Below are 18,827 nucleotides of genomic sequence, written 5' to 3' on the forward strand. Positions count from 1 at the left end.
TTTGTGCTTGACAGTAGCGCTTTCTTTTGATTTTACTCTGCACGCGTTCTGTGTTGATATCGCAGTACTTCCGACCAGGGTCATCGAAGTTGGAAAGGCCAATCATCCGTTTGTCAGCAAAAACACCCTTAACTATATGGAGCGTATCTGGATGTGGCCCGTGTTGGCGCGCTGAACATCCTCCTCGTGCTACTGACTGCGTAGCTTGTGCGTTAGTCCGGGTAAAACAGTTCAACTGTACAAACGGGGAGAAACAATCTCTTTGGTTTCAAAGTTCTCAGTGATTTCGACAGAGAACAGCGAGATCCGATTAATACTACACTACTAGTTTCAAACATTACACTGGATGGACTTCTGGGGATCAAACGGAGTGACTGCGAGGAGTGATACAAGTGGTAACCAAGTATGGTATTCAGTGTTCGAGTTCATTCAAATGAATGGCTCTTATTAGTCCCGCCTCTGTCCGTCGAAAGCGCCCTCAAAATGCACTCCACGATGAGCCTGGTCGGGAAGGGGCTTCCACTACCCACTTGTCCTAATTAGTTTTACAATAATTCATGCCCATGTCTTCAACGTGCGGCTCACAAACCATGGTGTTTGTCAGGTTAGAAGGATGTCTTCCGGGCGAATCACTCATCAGTGGTAAAACCAAACTGCGCACGCAACAAAGCTGTGTCGTGTTTGCATTGCTCCGGTCAGCAGGCCACAAATTTGACTTTAAAAAACGACTGAGACAGATATAAGCGTCAACATTTCTTGTTTCTTGCTTTTATAAATTGCCCGCTCATTACCGCAGCCTAAGGTTTGATTTTCCCTCGCTACGATTTATCTTTGCTTCCTAACGCGATCTATTAGAAGCCACTCCGCTGTTCCACGATTGCTCTCATCATTCATGTACAACCTTTTCCAAGCTCAGTGAAACGCATTATGGCAACTTGAAGGCGCTTATTCATTTCCAAACGGTGAACCTGTCAGGTTCTCTGGAGCTTTCGTAGTGCCGTTAACTTTTCTGATATTCTGCGTGGTTCTGTGAGAATTCAGCAATTCTGAGGTTCACTGCCGATGAGCTGTGAGCCAGGTCGATTCATTCTCTCGAGTACTTTTCGACATGGCATTGGTTGAGATTCCTATGTCGTCGATGCTACAACTGAGTACCAGTCCCAAGACACCCTAATGGAGGATTTTAACTTCGCTGACTATTGTGTCTTGTGCGCAGAAAATCGGGCGGACCCAAAGAAAAAGCTCGAAGCTGCTGAGGTTTAGTTGAGAAGAGTTAATGATAAAAGTCCGAAAACCAAAAACAGAAGTGATGTATGTGAAATAAAATATCAGCGGATTGAAGTCACCATCAAATCATTTTGATTTGTCAAAGAACTCAGCACTGCTATGAAACCGGAGAACAACCTTGGCTGTGTATATTCCTAGCTAAAAAGAAGCTGTAATCACCAAAAGCAACTGCTGAAACTGCTCGTTAAGAAGACGCATACCAAAATAAAACGGCTTCAAACAAGAGAAATCACAAGGAGCCACCTTATATAGAGAAAATTACGCTTTGTCATACTCAGTTGTGTCAGACAAATCATCGCTTAAAGGTTAGACATTCACACCATGCAGTCTTCATGACTGGCTACGCCTAGGGAATGACAGTTGATAAGATATATCTGAGTCAGTAAACAACATGGGTGACTTGGTGTCCGAAGGCTGGGTTAAGCGACCCCTACAAATCGAGCAATAAACTCACTAATATTATTTACTGGAAAGCTCGTGTCTAAAAGCTCAGGTCTACCGACGATCTGAATCCGGCGGAAACAAACATGTCTTCGAGATTTCAACTTCACAGTTGAAATATCTATGTTTAATGCGATTTTCTGGAAACTTTTTTCTGTGTGATTTGTTACAGTGAGCAATTTTGAGGTCAGCAAGTACCCCAAATTTGAAAGGTGCTCACTGGTACACAATATGTTGTTATCGAAAATGTGGTTCACTTATAATTTTTTCTCATGCACTAATAATATATGAACTTAGCTGCAGCATATGGTACATTCTCTGACGCAAATACTTCAGAAGTGACACTCGTACATGTAAATTTATCCTGACAGCGTCTTCTCGGGTAGACGGATGCGGAAGTATGCGTCCTTGTAGTGGGACAAACAACAGCGTATTACGTTCAAAATAAAAGAATTGACTTATTATTGGTCTCCGTGACTTCCAACTCGACAACCGGTGTTTTGTATGCTGTATGTCGTTGGCGAATGCACTCTACTTACGGGCTGCCCCCTTCCAATTGAATATTCCCTCGGGTTTGTTGGTGGCTTGTAGCATCTGCAGAAAACCCACTCGCAATCCAGAACAATGTGAGTGTTTTTACGCGATGCACTCACAAGAGCCATTCTAAAACACCGTGAATTAGGAAAACCGGATAGCCGACAATTTCTCTACAAACATATCCAAAATTAAGTCTGCTACTTCCAGAATCATAACTCTTACTACAGGTCAATTGAAGCTAAGTTATTTTTAGCGAAACTTCTGCATAAGAGGTAGATGAGAGGGTAATTACTAGCCGTTGCCACTCGGATGTGAAGCTGATTAAAGTGTGGGTTAACAGTGAAGTGTTCTTGTTGATATGTCCACACGCTACAACCAGGTGAGGAGAGATGAACATATTGAGCAGGCGTGTCAAGTTTGTTTACAGTACGCAGCTTCCCAAAAGTTACCAATGGACAGTCGCAGCAACCTTGACCACAGCAGAAATAATGGTCACAATCCACACGGATTTTGTTGGATCAAATAATGGACAAAGCTTCCTCGTCGTTATCGGTGCATTCAGTAGGTGGCTCAAAGTCCTCGTTATGTCTGTGATGAAAACGATGGCGACCGCCACAAGCTGCGTCAATTAATACCGATATATGATATATCGGAAGCTATTTTGTTCGATAATCTTATTCAGTCCAACTTCCATCAGCTCACCAAATCTGTTCAAGGACGGTGCGTCATACACATCACGTGCACATTTCATTTCCAATCCAACGGTCAATACAAAAAGGTTCGCAGACATGAACTAACGTGCAAGCACAAAATCGGACAGAAAATTGACCACGGCGAAAGTCTTTGATATGTTTCCGTTAAATCATAGAGCAACTCCTAGTCTACAGTCACCGGACGGTTGCTCTCCAGCAGAGGTTATGCTGAACAGACTATTGAGTCTTACCTACGACTGTGTCCTGCAATAATTTACGTGTTTCAATCCTCAGCGGGAGGAAAACAAGGTATCGATCTAAAAACCCTGTGCATGAGGGGCTATTACAATTATGACCTGAACGGACAGTTGGATTCCTCCTCAAATGAAGCCGTAAGGTAAATTATATCGTCGGAGTAGGGTCATTGATGTCGAACGGCAAGTGTATCAGCTACGGCCGACCAAGTTATCTACCCCGGAAGCGGAATAACAGCTTTTGTGTCTCAGTCAGTTGCTAGAAGCCTTTGATCTTCAAAAGCATGCACCGGTGGCCACTGCCCAACATTACCGTAGAAAGCAGATCCTTTGCTGCAGTAAAGACTCCTTGCCGGTTGCGCCGTAAAATGGGTAGGAAATTTTTACCTTGACCCGCGCTTACAATCTCCCGCTGAATGGTGAAGTGGGAGATGTCAAGGAAGCCAAGTTATAGAAAATAATCCCGGAATGTCCGAAATTTAATGAGACCATAAAATCTACTGAACTCTTATCAGGGAAGCAGAAAATCATCCGGGCCAGTCAACTGATCAATCAAACTATCAATCACTTAATTGATGAACTCAGCAGCAACCTGGTTCAATAAAGTGTAACATTCAAGTAGCCCTAGGTTCCTTGTAATTGTGGCACTTGCTCGTTTGCTGTTGTGCTCCCGGTTACCGAGCCTCTCCTCGACACTAGTGTAGTTGATTAGAGGCAGCAGTAAGGTTCAAGCGGTACACCTTGAATCAGCAACGATAGGATAAAGTCTTAAGCAATCTCGGTCATGCTTTGAGTAGCACGGGAAAAAATATTCATCCCAGGTTTTGTGGCGCAAATAATTGGAAAGGCTTCGAGAATTTCAGCGGAAATTATGGAAGTGTTTATTTGAGGAGGATAAACAATGAGTATTCGTCCGGCCGTGATTGAAAACTGTGGTGGCTATCGGGAGCCTCATCCCGACTGCAGTGATGGGACGCAGGGAGCCACTGGCAACGACAGCGTTCATGAAATCGAGACTACGCGCGAGTTCTCCTACAGGCTAAGTACAACCTTTGACTGCGAACTAGACAAGAAGAGGCAAGTGGCGCGTGTAAGAATTGAGTTGAGACCAATGGATCTCCAAAAGACTGAAATCGCCAGCTGGTAATTTGTTCGGATTTGGTAATAATAGTAATATTGTTCATTCCCAGCTTGTGGACGGCATGCCGTTAGGCCTGACCATAACGTTACAGTCAGGATAAAAATATGACAGGCGGGGATTGTGGGTACATGGGGATAGAAAAGCGACACCGTCATAGACAGTGGGCATTATCTGATGTGGGCGTGGTCACCATTAAACCGGAGCAAGCGGGGAAGCACAGTTGCAATGCCATGTTTGGAGAGAATACTGAGCAAGATCGAACGTTAGGATTTGGAGATTCTGGGCGGAAAACAAAGCAAGGAAGGATAAAGCAATAGGCTCGTCTGACACATGACAAGAAAATTGTAAACGGTGAAAAATGGGAAACCAGAAAATCAAATCTGGTGATGCAGCAGAGTTTGCATTATCCAGCCCCATCGAGTTGAATTGAAGCCTTAAACCACTGCTGAGGCCTCGGATTGTTCGGCCCATGGCCAGGATCATTAAAAGCGCAAGCGGGGATTATGAAGCGGATGGATTAGTAAAGCGAATTAGCGGTAGCAGGAATCTCAGCAACATGGTGTGCAGTGAAACTGTGGAGACATGCCGGTGTAGCTGTTGTGGAGCCGGGCATAACAGTTCCTTAGACGACTGAAATGACTGAAATACACGAGCCGCAACACGAACGGTATAGAAAGGTATTGAAGTTTGCGGGAAACACAGACACACATTAATGATTAAATTCAAACGAAGGATTCAAAAGAGTAGAATGAACGTGTCATGGAGACAGATGGGATCAGTTGGAGAGCTTGTTCGTATTTTCCACCAACGGAATGAGTGGGCGAAGGTGCGGTCGAGATAAGGACGGAAATGTTTGTAAATGTGCTATCAAACTGGGTATGGCAGTGTCGTGCTGTCATTGGCCTGACATATTTTGGTTTTTGGACAGCCCCGTAACGACGTCACGGTTAAGGCCGTTGGGCTGCAATGTCCGACTTTCTGAGCAGCGGGATTCTTTTTGGTCTGGTCAAGGAAACAAGGAGGACGGAGCTGACATTAGATCATAAGCTTTTTGGCCCGTTGGGACCCAGAAAAGTAATGTGGAAGTTTGGCTAAGCGAGATGGTGGAGTGTGGATGGGTCGTGTGCAAAGACGCGGGGCTGAAAGGCGCGTTTGAATGACCAACAGAATGCTAACCAGAGTATGAAATGTCTGTCAGTAGTACATTTTTAATGGACGATACATCCTCTGATGTTTTGTGGTATAGGAGATAGCTATCACCACGGCGGTGGGAACGATCAGAATTGGGAAAAATGTAGTGCGGAATGTAGACAAAAAATCAGGCATACTGGATGACAGCCACCTTTTATTGGTGCATATGAAGGTTGAAAAAGTTATAGTGAAGATAGCTTGTGTGTAACGCAACTTTCATAAATGTGTTCAGGTGTTAGTAATATAGACAGTGATTTTACTAGAAATGTCTGGGGAGTTGAATGGAGTGGACAGCAAAACTTATGTGATCACAGGAATATCTATATGGAATGGATTAAAGACAGAGTAACCAGGAGTTTCCAAATTGGTAGGCGAGGTAAGGCGTTTGAGGGACGCGCAAAAACGCCCAGTGACATGCCTTTTAACGCTGCTTTATTGAACTCGTTTTCCATCGACCATGCAAAACATCTGGTATCTGGAGCCATCTAATGATACACAAGCCGCAGTTATGACTGTTGGGTGGCTTGTCACCTTGCAAACCTTGCAGCGCGCACGGATGATGAAAATCTCGTATGTTGTACGGGCAGCTATGGGGGGATGGCTGCCCTGTTATGCTGCATTATGTTGGGTTCGTACATTCGCCGCTCTTTCAGTAGCACAGGTGTGTCGCTCACCACCGGCGGTTCCAAGCCTGGCCTTAAACTAAGGGAATCCATAAAAGGGGGCGCTGTTGATTGAAAGTAGCTGGATTAGATCTTTTACGGTTGTCATTTGTCCGGCAGTACCAAATAACAGTCGTCCATTCATTTGATTTATAAAAGATAAGTATGGCGTAGATCCAAGTTATTCTCCGAAGCTCATGGCCAAAATGGCTGCCCAGGACGTTGCCATCTTCATTTTATTTGGGGCTGCCCACCCATAGTCCGCTTCATCAGTCAGAGCCAACACACACGTTCTTCTTTCTTGTTCTCTGAAGCGGGTCACGTACACATAAAATGTAAAGTACTTATTATTTCCTGAGTACCAGCTTAAACGACTGGTGCCTGTTGACAGTTTCTGCGATTCGCTATTCGTTTTTGGGGCTGACAGCAGTGACTTGGTGACTGACGACCCTTGCTCTCGTTATTCTGTTAAGTTCGTGTAGTAGAACTCCGGTTAAACTACGGTTCTTATCCACCATCCACGAAGATTTCCTTCAATCGCTTATTATTCGTCTGCCGTTTCTGTTAATTAGCCCCCTTTTGTACAACACGGGAGCTGTGATTGGGTTTTTAACCTGCGCTAAAAACTGCCACCATCCTTAGTCTAATTCACCACGTAATTACCCGCTCCATATAGTCGAGCGGTTCGCCCCCTTGCTGGTTACCTTGGCGGCTAAGTCCTTAATATCCCCCTTCCCAGCCGTTCACCTGCTAATCAACTGACGCTCAGTGCATAAGTAAGACACAAATTATGCCAGCAGTGATAGCTTCTTGCATCGCTATTCAAAGGTACCGCATACATCTTTATCAGAACCTCTAATAATGATTTATTGTGTCCGCATAATACATCGTCACCCCTGGCTAATCCTTGGTTGCTAAGTCTGCCAACAATCGTTCACACTTTCGTAGATTCATTTTGCTTCCTGTGATCTCCGTTTAGATTTTTTCTATTGGACACCGTTTTATTGGATGCCCTTAGAAACCCATCACATGCCACTGTGCTTATCCTATTGCTTTCCCATTTTTCCTCTTTTCAGGCTTCGAAATTCGGTTGTGGTTGCTCTAATCGCCTCGTACAGCCGTCGTTCATTCAGTGTGACTAGGCCACGGCCTTCATCCATATAGTCCTTCAAATGAATCAAAAGTATCCACCAACATACATCGGTCTAACTCTCCCTGCGTCAATCTCCTTGTCTCATCCAGTTCCAGCTGCCGCCGAAATGCGTATCCGAGTCCAATTGCGGCAACATTTACGATCATAACGGGTCTGTCCAGAGACCGAAATATGTCAACGCAGTGATGTTTCGGCACTGCCACAACCAGTCTAATGGCACTCAGGCCACTATTCACTTCTTAACCTCAAACGTTGCTTGTGGCCTAATGGAGCTCGAAATTGCTACTACAAACAGATTTTCGCCCGATCCCTAATTCTCCTGGGATGAGTTACATCTGACCCACTAAAAATCTCGTTTGCATTTTACTTACCCGGTTTTTCACTGCGAATTCGGTTCCCCTTCCACAATTTCAACTTCATTTACGGTGTTTTTGGCTTTATGAGGTGACACTATTTCACCAGCGAGACTATCCTTTAGGGTTGATTTCTCTACAACAATGACATAAGTAAGTTTTCTTAGTTTCAATGCAAACCATGTTTATTAGACGAAGCTTGCCATTTGACTCCACTTCGAATTAATTTGTTTTCATATTCAATTCTAATTTTTGTGACCCCGGCCACTCAGTCAATCACAAAAAGTCACTAATATCAAGAAATGATTTTCAGTTTTGGTTCATGTCAAGCGGTTCCATTATTGGACCGGTTATATCTCATGCCTAGCCGCATCCTAACCGCAAACCCAAAATTTCTCTGAAGCCGTTGTTCAAAAAGGTGGCTTTAACACAAAGCTTTAGCATTTGATGTTAAATATTCTGGCACTCAAGATCTCTCTACGCGGCCCCAGTTTCATTAGAAGTTGTTTAAACGAACTCGGAGGCCACAGTGGGTGCGGAATTTTTATTTCAACGGCTGATGGTGGATTCGCGCATTGCTTCTATGAAAACGATGGAGAATTATGAGGAAAGGTGGGGTATTTTTTGCATGTTTTCTTACGTATTAGATTCAGAAACAATCTCAAGACGACTTAAACACTGATCACGCCGATTTGGTCTGCGAAAACTCAAACTGGGGTGAACATTCGCGACCTGGATATGAAAAATTCTTTTATGATTGTGGCAGGTGTCCCGTCGAAGCTAAGGCTTTCGTCACAGCTAGTGGGCGTTTTGTTTTTTACGATAGTCAGCATACGTTATAGCTGGTTTAAGACAAGGTTGATCTTTATTGATATACCGAACCACTCATAGTGCCGTTTGATGAACTTTTGGGTTTGTGGGCAGAACAGGCGGACAGCACAATAGGCGGTCACTCACGTTCTTGCACAAATTTAGCGGACTAAAATGGTATTGTGTGTAACACGCTCGTCTGAGACATTAGAGACGTAGTCAACTACGGGCAAGACATCAGACGAGGTATGGTAGTTGCGGTACCGTCACCGCGATGCCGTACTTAGGTTCGTGGGCATCCCCGTATACGAACATCATGGATGAGTCTTTTGTGGTTGTCAATGTAGTTGGGATATTCTCGGGTCCATTAAGGGTTCTCAGGTTTTTATTGCTGCCATTCGAACGAGGTATTAAGGCAGCCATGTCTATAATGGGGACTCAAAATATGTAAGTGTCCCAAAGGGTTGCTATAAAGCACTTTGGTCTTATTTAGAACGCAGCCTAAGATAGAGAAAGTTCAACGTTATCACATCTCCTAACTGGTTCAATGGTACAATACTGTCCAATCTCAAAAACGATCACCGATATTTAGGTGCTGATAATATGTAAGCGATCGATGCGAACTGTTGTGGACATGTGCGTTAGGGATGTGCATCGGCTAGATGGTGCGCAATTAAGTTAGATCGGAACTTTCAGAGACATGAGATCAGAGATATCTCGTAGTGCTGCCTGTTCGTACGATGAGCAGCCCTCAGAATAAAGCTGCTTTAACCTAAAGAAAAGCGTGAAGCAGTGCAAAACCAGTTGCTTCTGAGGCTTCATATCGCGTGTAATTAGTGAGTCTTGTATCGTCTTCCAAGGTGAAATTCGCATAAGATATTCTTTGGATGTTTTAGTTCTAATGAACACCGATTTTGAGCAAACAGACAACAAAACAAGGCAAGAAAACAGTCATTGATGCATGATTGGAAATGGCGACTTGGTTTTTTGCTTGCTTCCCCAAGCGTGTGTTAAGTTCTCTTATTTTTAAATCCAAAATGTCCATTACTTTCACTTTCAGGGTATTTCGTGACCCTATCTATTTATTTTGCGCATCGTGTATCCATCGACAAGCCTATTTCTATTTGAATTAGTTACCGTCAGTTAGCTACTGCTACTGTTCCTCAAGTAAGTGATTATTCAGAGGCAGTTCGTTTTGACTTGTCTGGTAACCGGCATCCTGTCATAGCCGTAAATTGTTTTGCTCCTGAGGCGGGCATCTAAAAAATGTCACCTGTTCTTGCCGATCTCCCCAAGGGGTGATGATAAATCCTCCGCTCAATAGGCAACTCCTCATACAATTTGCGCTCAAGCGCAGTTGTAGTCATTACGCTATGTAAACAAAACTAAACCGGGAGTGACCTTCAGGCCGTAAGCATACATTATTAATGGCGCGAGAGGACAGCTGAAGAGCTTAACGCCCCATGTATGCGCTTTTTTCGAGGAGTGCTTTTCTTATAACGTGCACCAAAGACGATGTTTGGGATCTTTAATGCTGGTTGTCACCCAATCCGGTCTTCATTGCGTCGGTCACAGGGGGACGTCTTTTGAATTACCACAGGCACAAAAATACCAATAGTGTGAAGATGTTGTGTATATCCATTCGCATGTTTGTATGCAAGGGAAATGGTTTCATGGCCAAAGAACTGGAATCTATGCTGACAAAATGCAATATAAAATTCCCTGGAGATGAGCAAAATCGGAAGTACCAGTGTATGAAAACATGCAAGATGGCAATCCATGCTATATAATTTGCTGGCGGAAAACTTTTCCTCTGGGCTTGGTAAAAGGCTCTTCCCTCATAACTTCGAGTGATGCTTGGCACTATTCATAGAGGCTACTCAATACACAAGCTAGCCAGTCATTATACAGTTTGGTGTGTTATGTGACGTGTGAGAAATTTCCTCCTCATCATCACCGTAGGCCTAACTTCCAAGAAAGCCCACATCCCTCACAGTTTGTAGGTTTGCTTGAACACAAATAAACAGACTAAGAAGAGGTGGATCACAAAAGCGGGCACGGGAAAAGTAACGTGGGCAAAACAAGACTTAGAAAGAAGCAGAGATAGCAGAGACTCTGCCAGCTCATAAAACATGCAGCCAGCGGTACTAGTAAATCCATGCAAAGTTTGTCACTGTAATGCTTGCAGATTTGGGTGGAATAATTGCACAATTGAATGAAAACTTAAACTTAAACGGTAAATTGTAGGTACAGCTTGAATGAGCGCCAAAAATGAACTTACAGCAGTATTTCAAATGAATACAAACCAATAACGATATAAGTAAATACCTGAAAATACCACGCATTCGTAACTTTAAGAATGAATTAGTTTGTTGGTTCGTGTCATTTACACATCTGGTGCTCCCCTGCACAAGTTCTGCCTCAAGCTTTTTTGGACCATCACCAACAGGACCATGGATGTCAACACACCTAATTTCTATTGAAGGCTGAGGTTCCGGAGATTTGGCAAGGTGTGATGTGACTGGTGCGTAGAGCGTCAGGCAAAGGAACGCGGCTAAATTCCAGCTGATCTGGCTGTTGACATCCTGCGTAGCCTGAGATTTTGTCACGTAACTTGCGGAAATGTGCCACCAAATTGTTTTCTTAAATTGGATGAATTTGTTATTATCAAAGTCATGACGCAACCCACCCCGCCGATTACCTGGAAACAAAGAGATGCAGACAATCACACGTAGTTTTTGACAATCTGTTATCGCTACTTTCCAAAGTCATTCGGTTAAAATCTGACCGTCCCAAAAAATTCAACTGACTCTTGCTGACTAAGTGAGATTGAGTGGCAAGCAGCTCTGCTGTGCGCGGAGATCTATAATCGTGCGCAAAGGAAACAAATATGATCTTTAAGATGCGTGAAATTGTGTGTTTTTATTCTACGTATAGGACACTTTTTATCTAACTTTGCTGTACCAAGGAGAGAAGAACAAGTGATGCATTTAATGCACCAGACACCCAATGGGGAAGCCAGTCATCCTCTACAGCATGTCAGGTTAAACAATTAAACAACTGGAAACAAAACAAGTTAAAGGCTGTTAAATTTGTTCCTAATACAAAAGTAATCAGATTCATTGCAAGAAATGTGAGGGTTCTATTAGAACCAAAAGAAACACAAACGTTTTCCTTATGTCGAGAATTATGGTTGCCTTGCTCTTTGAGATCACCTCTGAAACTGGACCTCATTGGGTCGGTAGGCATGGATTTACGCAAATTATGCCTGCCGAAGGCAGAAAATGACGAAGTATTTCACCTGAAAATTTCTATAAAATGCCCCAAAAATCCCCTTGTACAAGACCAGGCTGATCAACTTGTAAGTAGACCTTAAAGACTGTCCATTCATTTTCCTAAAGCAAGTAAATATAACACCGAAAGCACAAACTAAATAAAGCGGTTGATTTTCCGGTGGAGTTGGCGGTAATTCTACAGTAAAGTTGCCATTAAATCGATCCTCATTTGTTACTGGATGGTTAATTCTTGGTCAAACGCATTATTATATTTTGTCGGCGCGGTTGCTATATTCCACAGACACGCATGCTTTGTGGTTACATGATCTTTAGTGAAAGAGTTCCTTACTAGCCATCGTAAGTTTTGCAGCTAACTGTCGCGCGCGGCGCCTGGGAGATCCGGATTTTGCTTGTTGCAGTTGAAAAGACTTCAATTTAAATTTGTAGCTAGGACCATCTATTTGCCGTCCAAGTGGTACTCTGATACCACCACGCGTGGAGTATAAATATTTTAGTATTTTTCAGCAAGATAGGAAAGTTTATATTATAGGGTTTAACGAGATTTCGTACTTGGTTTGAGTGGGGCAATTTAACTACTGTATATTGAACCATATTCAAACGATTGATACAAGCGACGAAGCTTTCATTGGTATTAGCTATGCCCCAGCTACGTGAGTTTGAGTTTAAACATGTAATACAACTAATTTCTTTTGTTTATACAAACCCTGCTGTCAATCTCCTTAGTAGTACCCACAACAAAATATATGCGATAAATTTATCATTTAAAAAGCTGTTTTGAAAACTTCCAATAACACTCATGGTGCACTCTATTAATTTCACGCGTTGTTCAGAGAGAACACAGAATTTCGATGCACAAGCAGCTGCTTATTTATCTAACTAAAGTTGCACGTACTTCCTCCAAGTATTCTGAATTTTTCATTTTTTTATAGTGCGCATCATGCCAACGGTCGTTTTATCAATTAGAGCAAATAATCCACATGTGGCTTGACTCTTCTTGCCTGGTTAGAGTCCCTGAGATAACCCTTGTTCTTTATTGATTGTCAGTGGAAGCAAGTTAATTAATGCACAAGGTTAATGCCGTACAATTTCACCATACTTTACTCATGTTTTTCAGAAATTCAGTATGTATTCAAGAGTGTCTTGATAATTTTCAAAAGGCAGTTCCTACCCAGGAAACAACAGACAGAGAACCTCAACAGGTGCTGTCAACCAATCCTTTGCATTACTCGACTAATGCAACTTTTTATTTGACCATTATCTCAGGTAAAACTGGTTTTCTGTCTGTTACGCGCCCAACGGGCACTGAGCTCTACAATGCTTTCCTTATTGTGGACAGACAAATTTTAGGGTGCTTATTAGTATTTTTGTATGACTTTGCGCTGACTGTTTGTATAATCAAAAGTGTGCTAGGAATGTTTGTCAAACTCAAGGAACACAGCTATGGGTCGGAAACCCTTGTCGCCCCTTTATGTTGGACGTGACCCGTTGAATACTTCACCTAGTTGGCTGAAGTGCTTTTCTCTACAAAAATGTAAAGAACCCATCAGGTTTATCTTTGTATGATAAAACACACGGATTCGTGCGTCTTAGGCCCTAAATACGCTTCATAGAAATTGCCAAAAGATTGTATTCTGTTAACACTGATGTGTGGCCCGCCATCCAGGGCCCATATATTGTGACCATATTGTAGTCACCTACGAGGAAGTTTATTCCGGCTAGTCTACGTAAGATTTAGTCACACTTGCATAAAATCTGGCAACAAAATTAAAACCATCTTTTGTATGCAACTTACAGCCCTTGCAACAAACAAGTCTAGATTCGTTACCGTATTCAACAATAAAACCAACCGTTTAACCCTATGAATATAGCAATTTTTAACTTAATAAAAAACAGGCTACACTATCCATCAATCGTACGACGTCGATCTCCATATGTTTAGAAAAAATACCGGTGTTGGTAGTGTGCCGAAATATAGGTAACTTGGTTGAGCTTATTGGTTGTTGATCAGGTGGCTACTGATATCTCCACCGAGCTTGGCAATTGGCTTTAAAACATTTTGTCAGCATAAGAGGAGACACCTTTAGTTCGCATTCGGGTACAGTTAGCGTAGCCGGCTCTATTTAAATAGCTGGAAAGCCACGTTCATCAGGTGAGATAAAGATTCATGGACAAGCTTAGCGCTACTTTTCCTGATAATTCCATGTAGTCCTCCATACATCGATGCACGAACGGGCCCATTTCATGAAGACGTTAATCACCGCCACCAATAAAGGCCAGTATTCTGCAACATGTTCGTATTTTGTTCGTGCCAAGAGTAAACACGATAAATGCACGAGAACAAATAAGAAAAAACCTGGAGTTCCCTACAAAATTCAACCGATTCTATATGGTAGCTCGCGTTATTTTTGTTTTCGTCCATCATCGAGATTGATTTTATTTTTTTCGTATTGCCTCATGTGCTCTAATTATACGTAGCTGACATTCTGAAGTAAAACTGACAATGACACCTCTTTCTACAATCACCGGTAACGAGAGCATTTTATGGGTGCACGAATCTTCAAAACGGCCCAATAAACGCAACGTATGCACATCAAACTGCATGTTTTCGTTGGACCTACATCTGATTGCACCGAGTGAATCTCTGGCCACACAGGAGTATAGACGATGGCCTTTCCAATGTGATGCACGATCGCTGAATAAATAACAGCGCATCTCGGTGAATTGGCATGTTCCAGATAGTTATAATCCAAACTTCTGGACTTTTGTGGTCAAGTGTACTTACGCGACTAATATAATTTTTAATACGGCCGTGCGTCATCTTCCTGTGCAGCGGAATAATCACGTGGTGAAACAGTGTCGTACAAGTATGGCCACACGTCTGAATCAGGTCCGATTTCGTCAAGTACTGAAAGGTCAAAAAGATACAAACGCATTCCACACTCACCCGACGGCAAAGACAACAAGAGCACTCCTTATACTAGCGCACAGACGACCAGCTGTGACCAACTGAGACAAAGGAAACAATTACTCGAGAATATGTTTGGGCATGGAGGGGACACATTGGTTGTTTGAGTGCAGATCGACCTTCAATCACGGTCGCAATTGAATGATATATATGATATATATATATATATGATATATATGATTTGCATTATTAAATTTTTTTCTGACCACCTTGTCTCCCGACTGTAGTCCGGCAGCATCAGGTAAAGTGGAAGATACAACACTTCGCCAACACTTTGAAGAAACTGTGCAGTGATAACCAGTCTTTTAAACGAGGTGAACCCTGAGGGTGTGATGAAAACAATACTATCCGGATGTTAGGGGGACTTAACAATCTGTATTAGCCTGCCACATTTCCCGATTTTAAATTGCTATAAAGTTTGCAGAAGAATAAAATCCGATGTACAGTCGTCAATTGACAGGTGTGGAACATATGGAATTATTGTGGTTCGCCAATCCTAGAGCACTTCTTGTATGCACTTTTCCGGTAAAATCAAATCAGCGCCAACAGTGAAAGAGCTTGCACCCAATATCTTAATGGGTTATAATTTCGTCAACATTATTTTATAATCCAAGGCAACCACTTAACCTGTGTCATGGAGTCAACCGATGTGGCGTCAACTTCAGAAGGTAAATAGACTGTGTGCTCGGTAGCCATTACTCGTCTATGGTGGTCACCGGGAAGTGGAAAGTACTTCCAAAAAGTACGCCGTTTCTGATGTTTACGCATTCTTGAGGAGAAAGATGACAATATGATTGTTTGCTCTACTTGGTAGCAAACGCCTTGAGCTATGGTTTTTGTCGCTGGTTACACCAAATTGCCTTGGTATGCGACCACATGGGAGTAGAGTGATGCAGATTCCAATTTGCATTCGAAATTCTAACATCTGTTGCAAAACCTACGTCAACCGCCAAAATCGGATTCCTTCATAAACCTTGTTTATGATCATCTGGTTAAAGTCAGCTGCTGACCTAAAAATATGCTCAAGGCTTGTTATCAGCGACCACTTTAGCGTCAAGTTGAGAATTTGGTTGAATTTACACACCGCCATAAGGGCTACAGTTTGCAATGTGGCCCTTGGAATACGTGACGCCGGCTTTGTCGTGCGCTGAAAACTGTCATAATGCTATTTTTCGAGCATCACAATGGAAACCAAGGATTACTTGCAAACAACCAGTTTGTTGACTTGCTTAGCAATGAGGTGAGCTCAGGTTGTGAGAGATGCGGAGCAAATATCCGGCACATTTTTACTATCTACTAAATTACCACTCATAGTGACGCATTCAACAGGCCTTTGAAATTCAAGTTTTTTGTCATGTTCATTTTAAACGCTTTGTAAACGTTTGCTGTTTTGTTGCTGACATGCCCCAGACATTTTTACATTCCGCGTACCCATGATAGTTTCTTACAGAAAGAGCTGGTGCGAACCAGCAGAGCCGTAACCGTCCAAAGCCATTCTGGTGTTTTATACGTGAAGACAGAAGGTGATCATTCCAAGTCATTTCATTACATTACGTCTTCGCTCAATAGCTGGTTTGTTATTCAGACTCATGACAAGACGGAATTTTCGATTCAGTGCAGTTAACTCATCTTTATCACACATGTGTATCCGTTTGTTGTCTTTCTTATAAACCTTGACCCTCCTATGAATCCGCGCGTTATAACGAATGGAAATATTTCTTATTAAAGTTTAAATAAATGGAGAACACACATCCAGTTCTGAAAATGTCCGCGTGCAAAACCATTTTACTTCTTCACTCAACAAAACAACAAGTCAAACAATGTGAACAATAGTGAAGCCGAACTCCAATAATCATTGTGACAGACAGTTCACATGGAACTACTTCAAATCCGGTCAACTGATTGTTTCACTGCCCCATTATCACACGGCTACAAATATTTCGCAACCTAAGCCATGCACCTAATTTTTCTGTTCGCAGCGTCTACACCGCGTCTACAGTGGATTTTTGTGTTTTATTGAATAACCACTGTGGGCAATACGGAATTCAGAAAACCTTGTGATACATCCTTTAATATTGCGATGTTGCTCTAGGAAACGCATATATGCCATCCGGTCAATCCCCCTGAAAATTCCATCCCTACCCCGCATCAACTTCGTAGCTGGTTGTGGCACGGCTGAAGGGTGGTCCTGGGGAAAAATCAGAAAATGAGTTGATGGGAACAACAATACTGAGGTGCGGTGAAGATGAAAATGTTAGTAAAAAATTGCAAAAACTGGACCCCCTTCTACACTTCTGGTCTAGTGCTAAGCCGAAGAAAGCGAATTGGGATACAAAAGCACATTTTGGTCGATAACAAAAGAAAGCCTTCACCTTAGAACTGTGGGCGAAGTTGAAAGAGACCTACTCACCAGTTTCAAGGACGCACAACTGTTAAGTATCCTTCTGGCTGGGTGTTCACCACTGAAAAGTTAGGTGAATGTATAAACAGAGGTGGCTGACGATACTCTGAGGTTGAGATAATCTGGATTTTCGGAGCAGGTGTGGCAGATAGATTGTGCAGAAAAGATAGAATTAACACACTTTCAGTCGCCTAATTGAAAAGCTTGAAGGGAAATTGGCTGATGCACAGCAAACTAGGGGTTCACTGTCATACCGGGCGCAACATTCGCCGTACCGTCACCTTGACGTTGTGCACCAGTTCACTGAAGGCATTTCACGTGGTCGTCTTAGTTAAGATTGTTAAGGCCAGTGGGCGTATTTAGGTTTTTTGGGTTTGTTTCGGCAAGCATGCTGAGGGAAACAGTATGGATCGATGTTATTCTTAGGTTTATTTAGGGTGTGGAGAGTTAGTAGTACTGCGGGCATTTACATGAGGTAGTGGATCAGTCAACGTCAGACTGAAAACTCAAGGGGCGGAAAATTTTAGAGGAGAAGAATAGACTGTGCTGAGATGGCGTTTTACCGTGCATACAATAGCTGACATCTGTAACAGCAATCAAGGACTAGAACACAAAAAATATTCAAGATGATGCTGGAGGTGGTGCCCACTAATGCTCGTTATGTGGATGGAATGAGGCTCGGAGGGACCGGTAACCAGAACGAGCGTGTGTGCCCATTATTGAATTCCTCTAAACAATCCTGGAAAACCAAATATGCAAAATTTGTGCCTCTTGATTTACAGCAAGGAGAGTGGTCGCTCGCAAGCCTCAGTAGAAAGCGGGGATCAGGGAAGTTACAGATCCTCAATAAAAACATACACCGGTAGTGCTGGAGATGGTGCTCATTAAACCGTTGTTAACCCTAGAACTGCAAGAGACATCAGTAAACCACATGCGGACTAGTATAATTTCAAGTGTGAAAACGGAGAAAATCCTTTATGTTGGTGCGTTAAGGCGGTGTCAGGCCTGCCTCATGTCTAGACGTGAAGTCATCCACGGCTGCTGATAAGGCCACAGTGATATGACTCGTGAGTGGTCTAGGATCAACGCCGTCGTTCTAATGTGTTTGTCTTCGTAGCTAGCTCAAAGGAACAGGTGGTTAGCCGAGTCTATGCCAACACTTAATATCACCGGCCTTCAGGTTTAGCCACCAAGCGGTTTGGCTTTCAAATTTGCACTTCTTTTCAATGATGAGCGCCTAGTTCTGCGTGCTGTCAACCCTTCTCCCGCCTCGGCAACTCTGTTGAAACAAACTCCATAAACAATACCAACACCCTCCCACATTCAATAGCTGACCGAAAACAGCCACAAGCCTAAGGAATAGTAACAAGACGTGCCTATAGCTTGGCTTCATTTCGGCACTAGAAGCCTCATTACTTTCCCGTTCTCTTCATGTGGAATTGGCATTACCCACTGCACTCTGTTTCTAGCACTAGTTTTCCAAATCATCAACGATATTCTAGTTTTGCATGCCCATCACGTTAAGCCCAAAACGGTCAACTTTTACCTTAAACAACGCTTAGTATCACTGTTTTAATCCTTCTAAATCCAGGGTGTATCATCCGTTATGTTGACAATGAAATTCCCCACGTTTATTATGCCCCC

General features: G+C 42.8%; 1 protein-coding gene across 1 annotated transcript; it reads left to right on the forward strand.

Annotated features, from left to right (window-relative positions):
* Positions 1 to 4,112: 4,112 nt before the first annotated feature.
* Positions 4,113 to 4,358, forward strand: T265_06762 (hypothetical protein; the record flags this gene model as incomplete). The annotated part of the gene is made up of 1 exon (XM_009172115.1): positions 4,113 to 4,358. The coding sequence occupies one exon, from the start codon at positions 4,113 to 4,115 to the stop codon at positions 4,356 to 4,358; it is 246 nt and encodes an 81-aa protein (XP_009170379.1).
* Positions 4,359 to 18,827: the final 14,469 nt, after the last annotated feature.

Source organism: Opisthorchis viverrini (assembly GCF_000715545.1).
Source record: "Opisthorchis viverrini unplaced genomic scaffold opera_v5_145, whole genome shotgun sequence".
NCBI classification, from domain to species: domain Eukaryota; kingdom Metazoa; phylum Platyhelminthes; class Trematoda; order Opisthorchiida; family Opisthorchiidae; genus Opisthorchis; species Opisthorchis viverrini.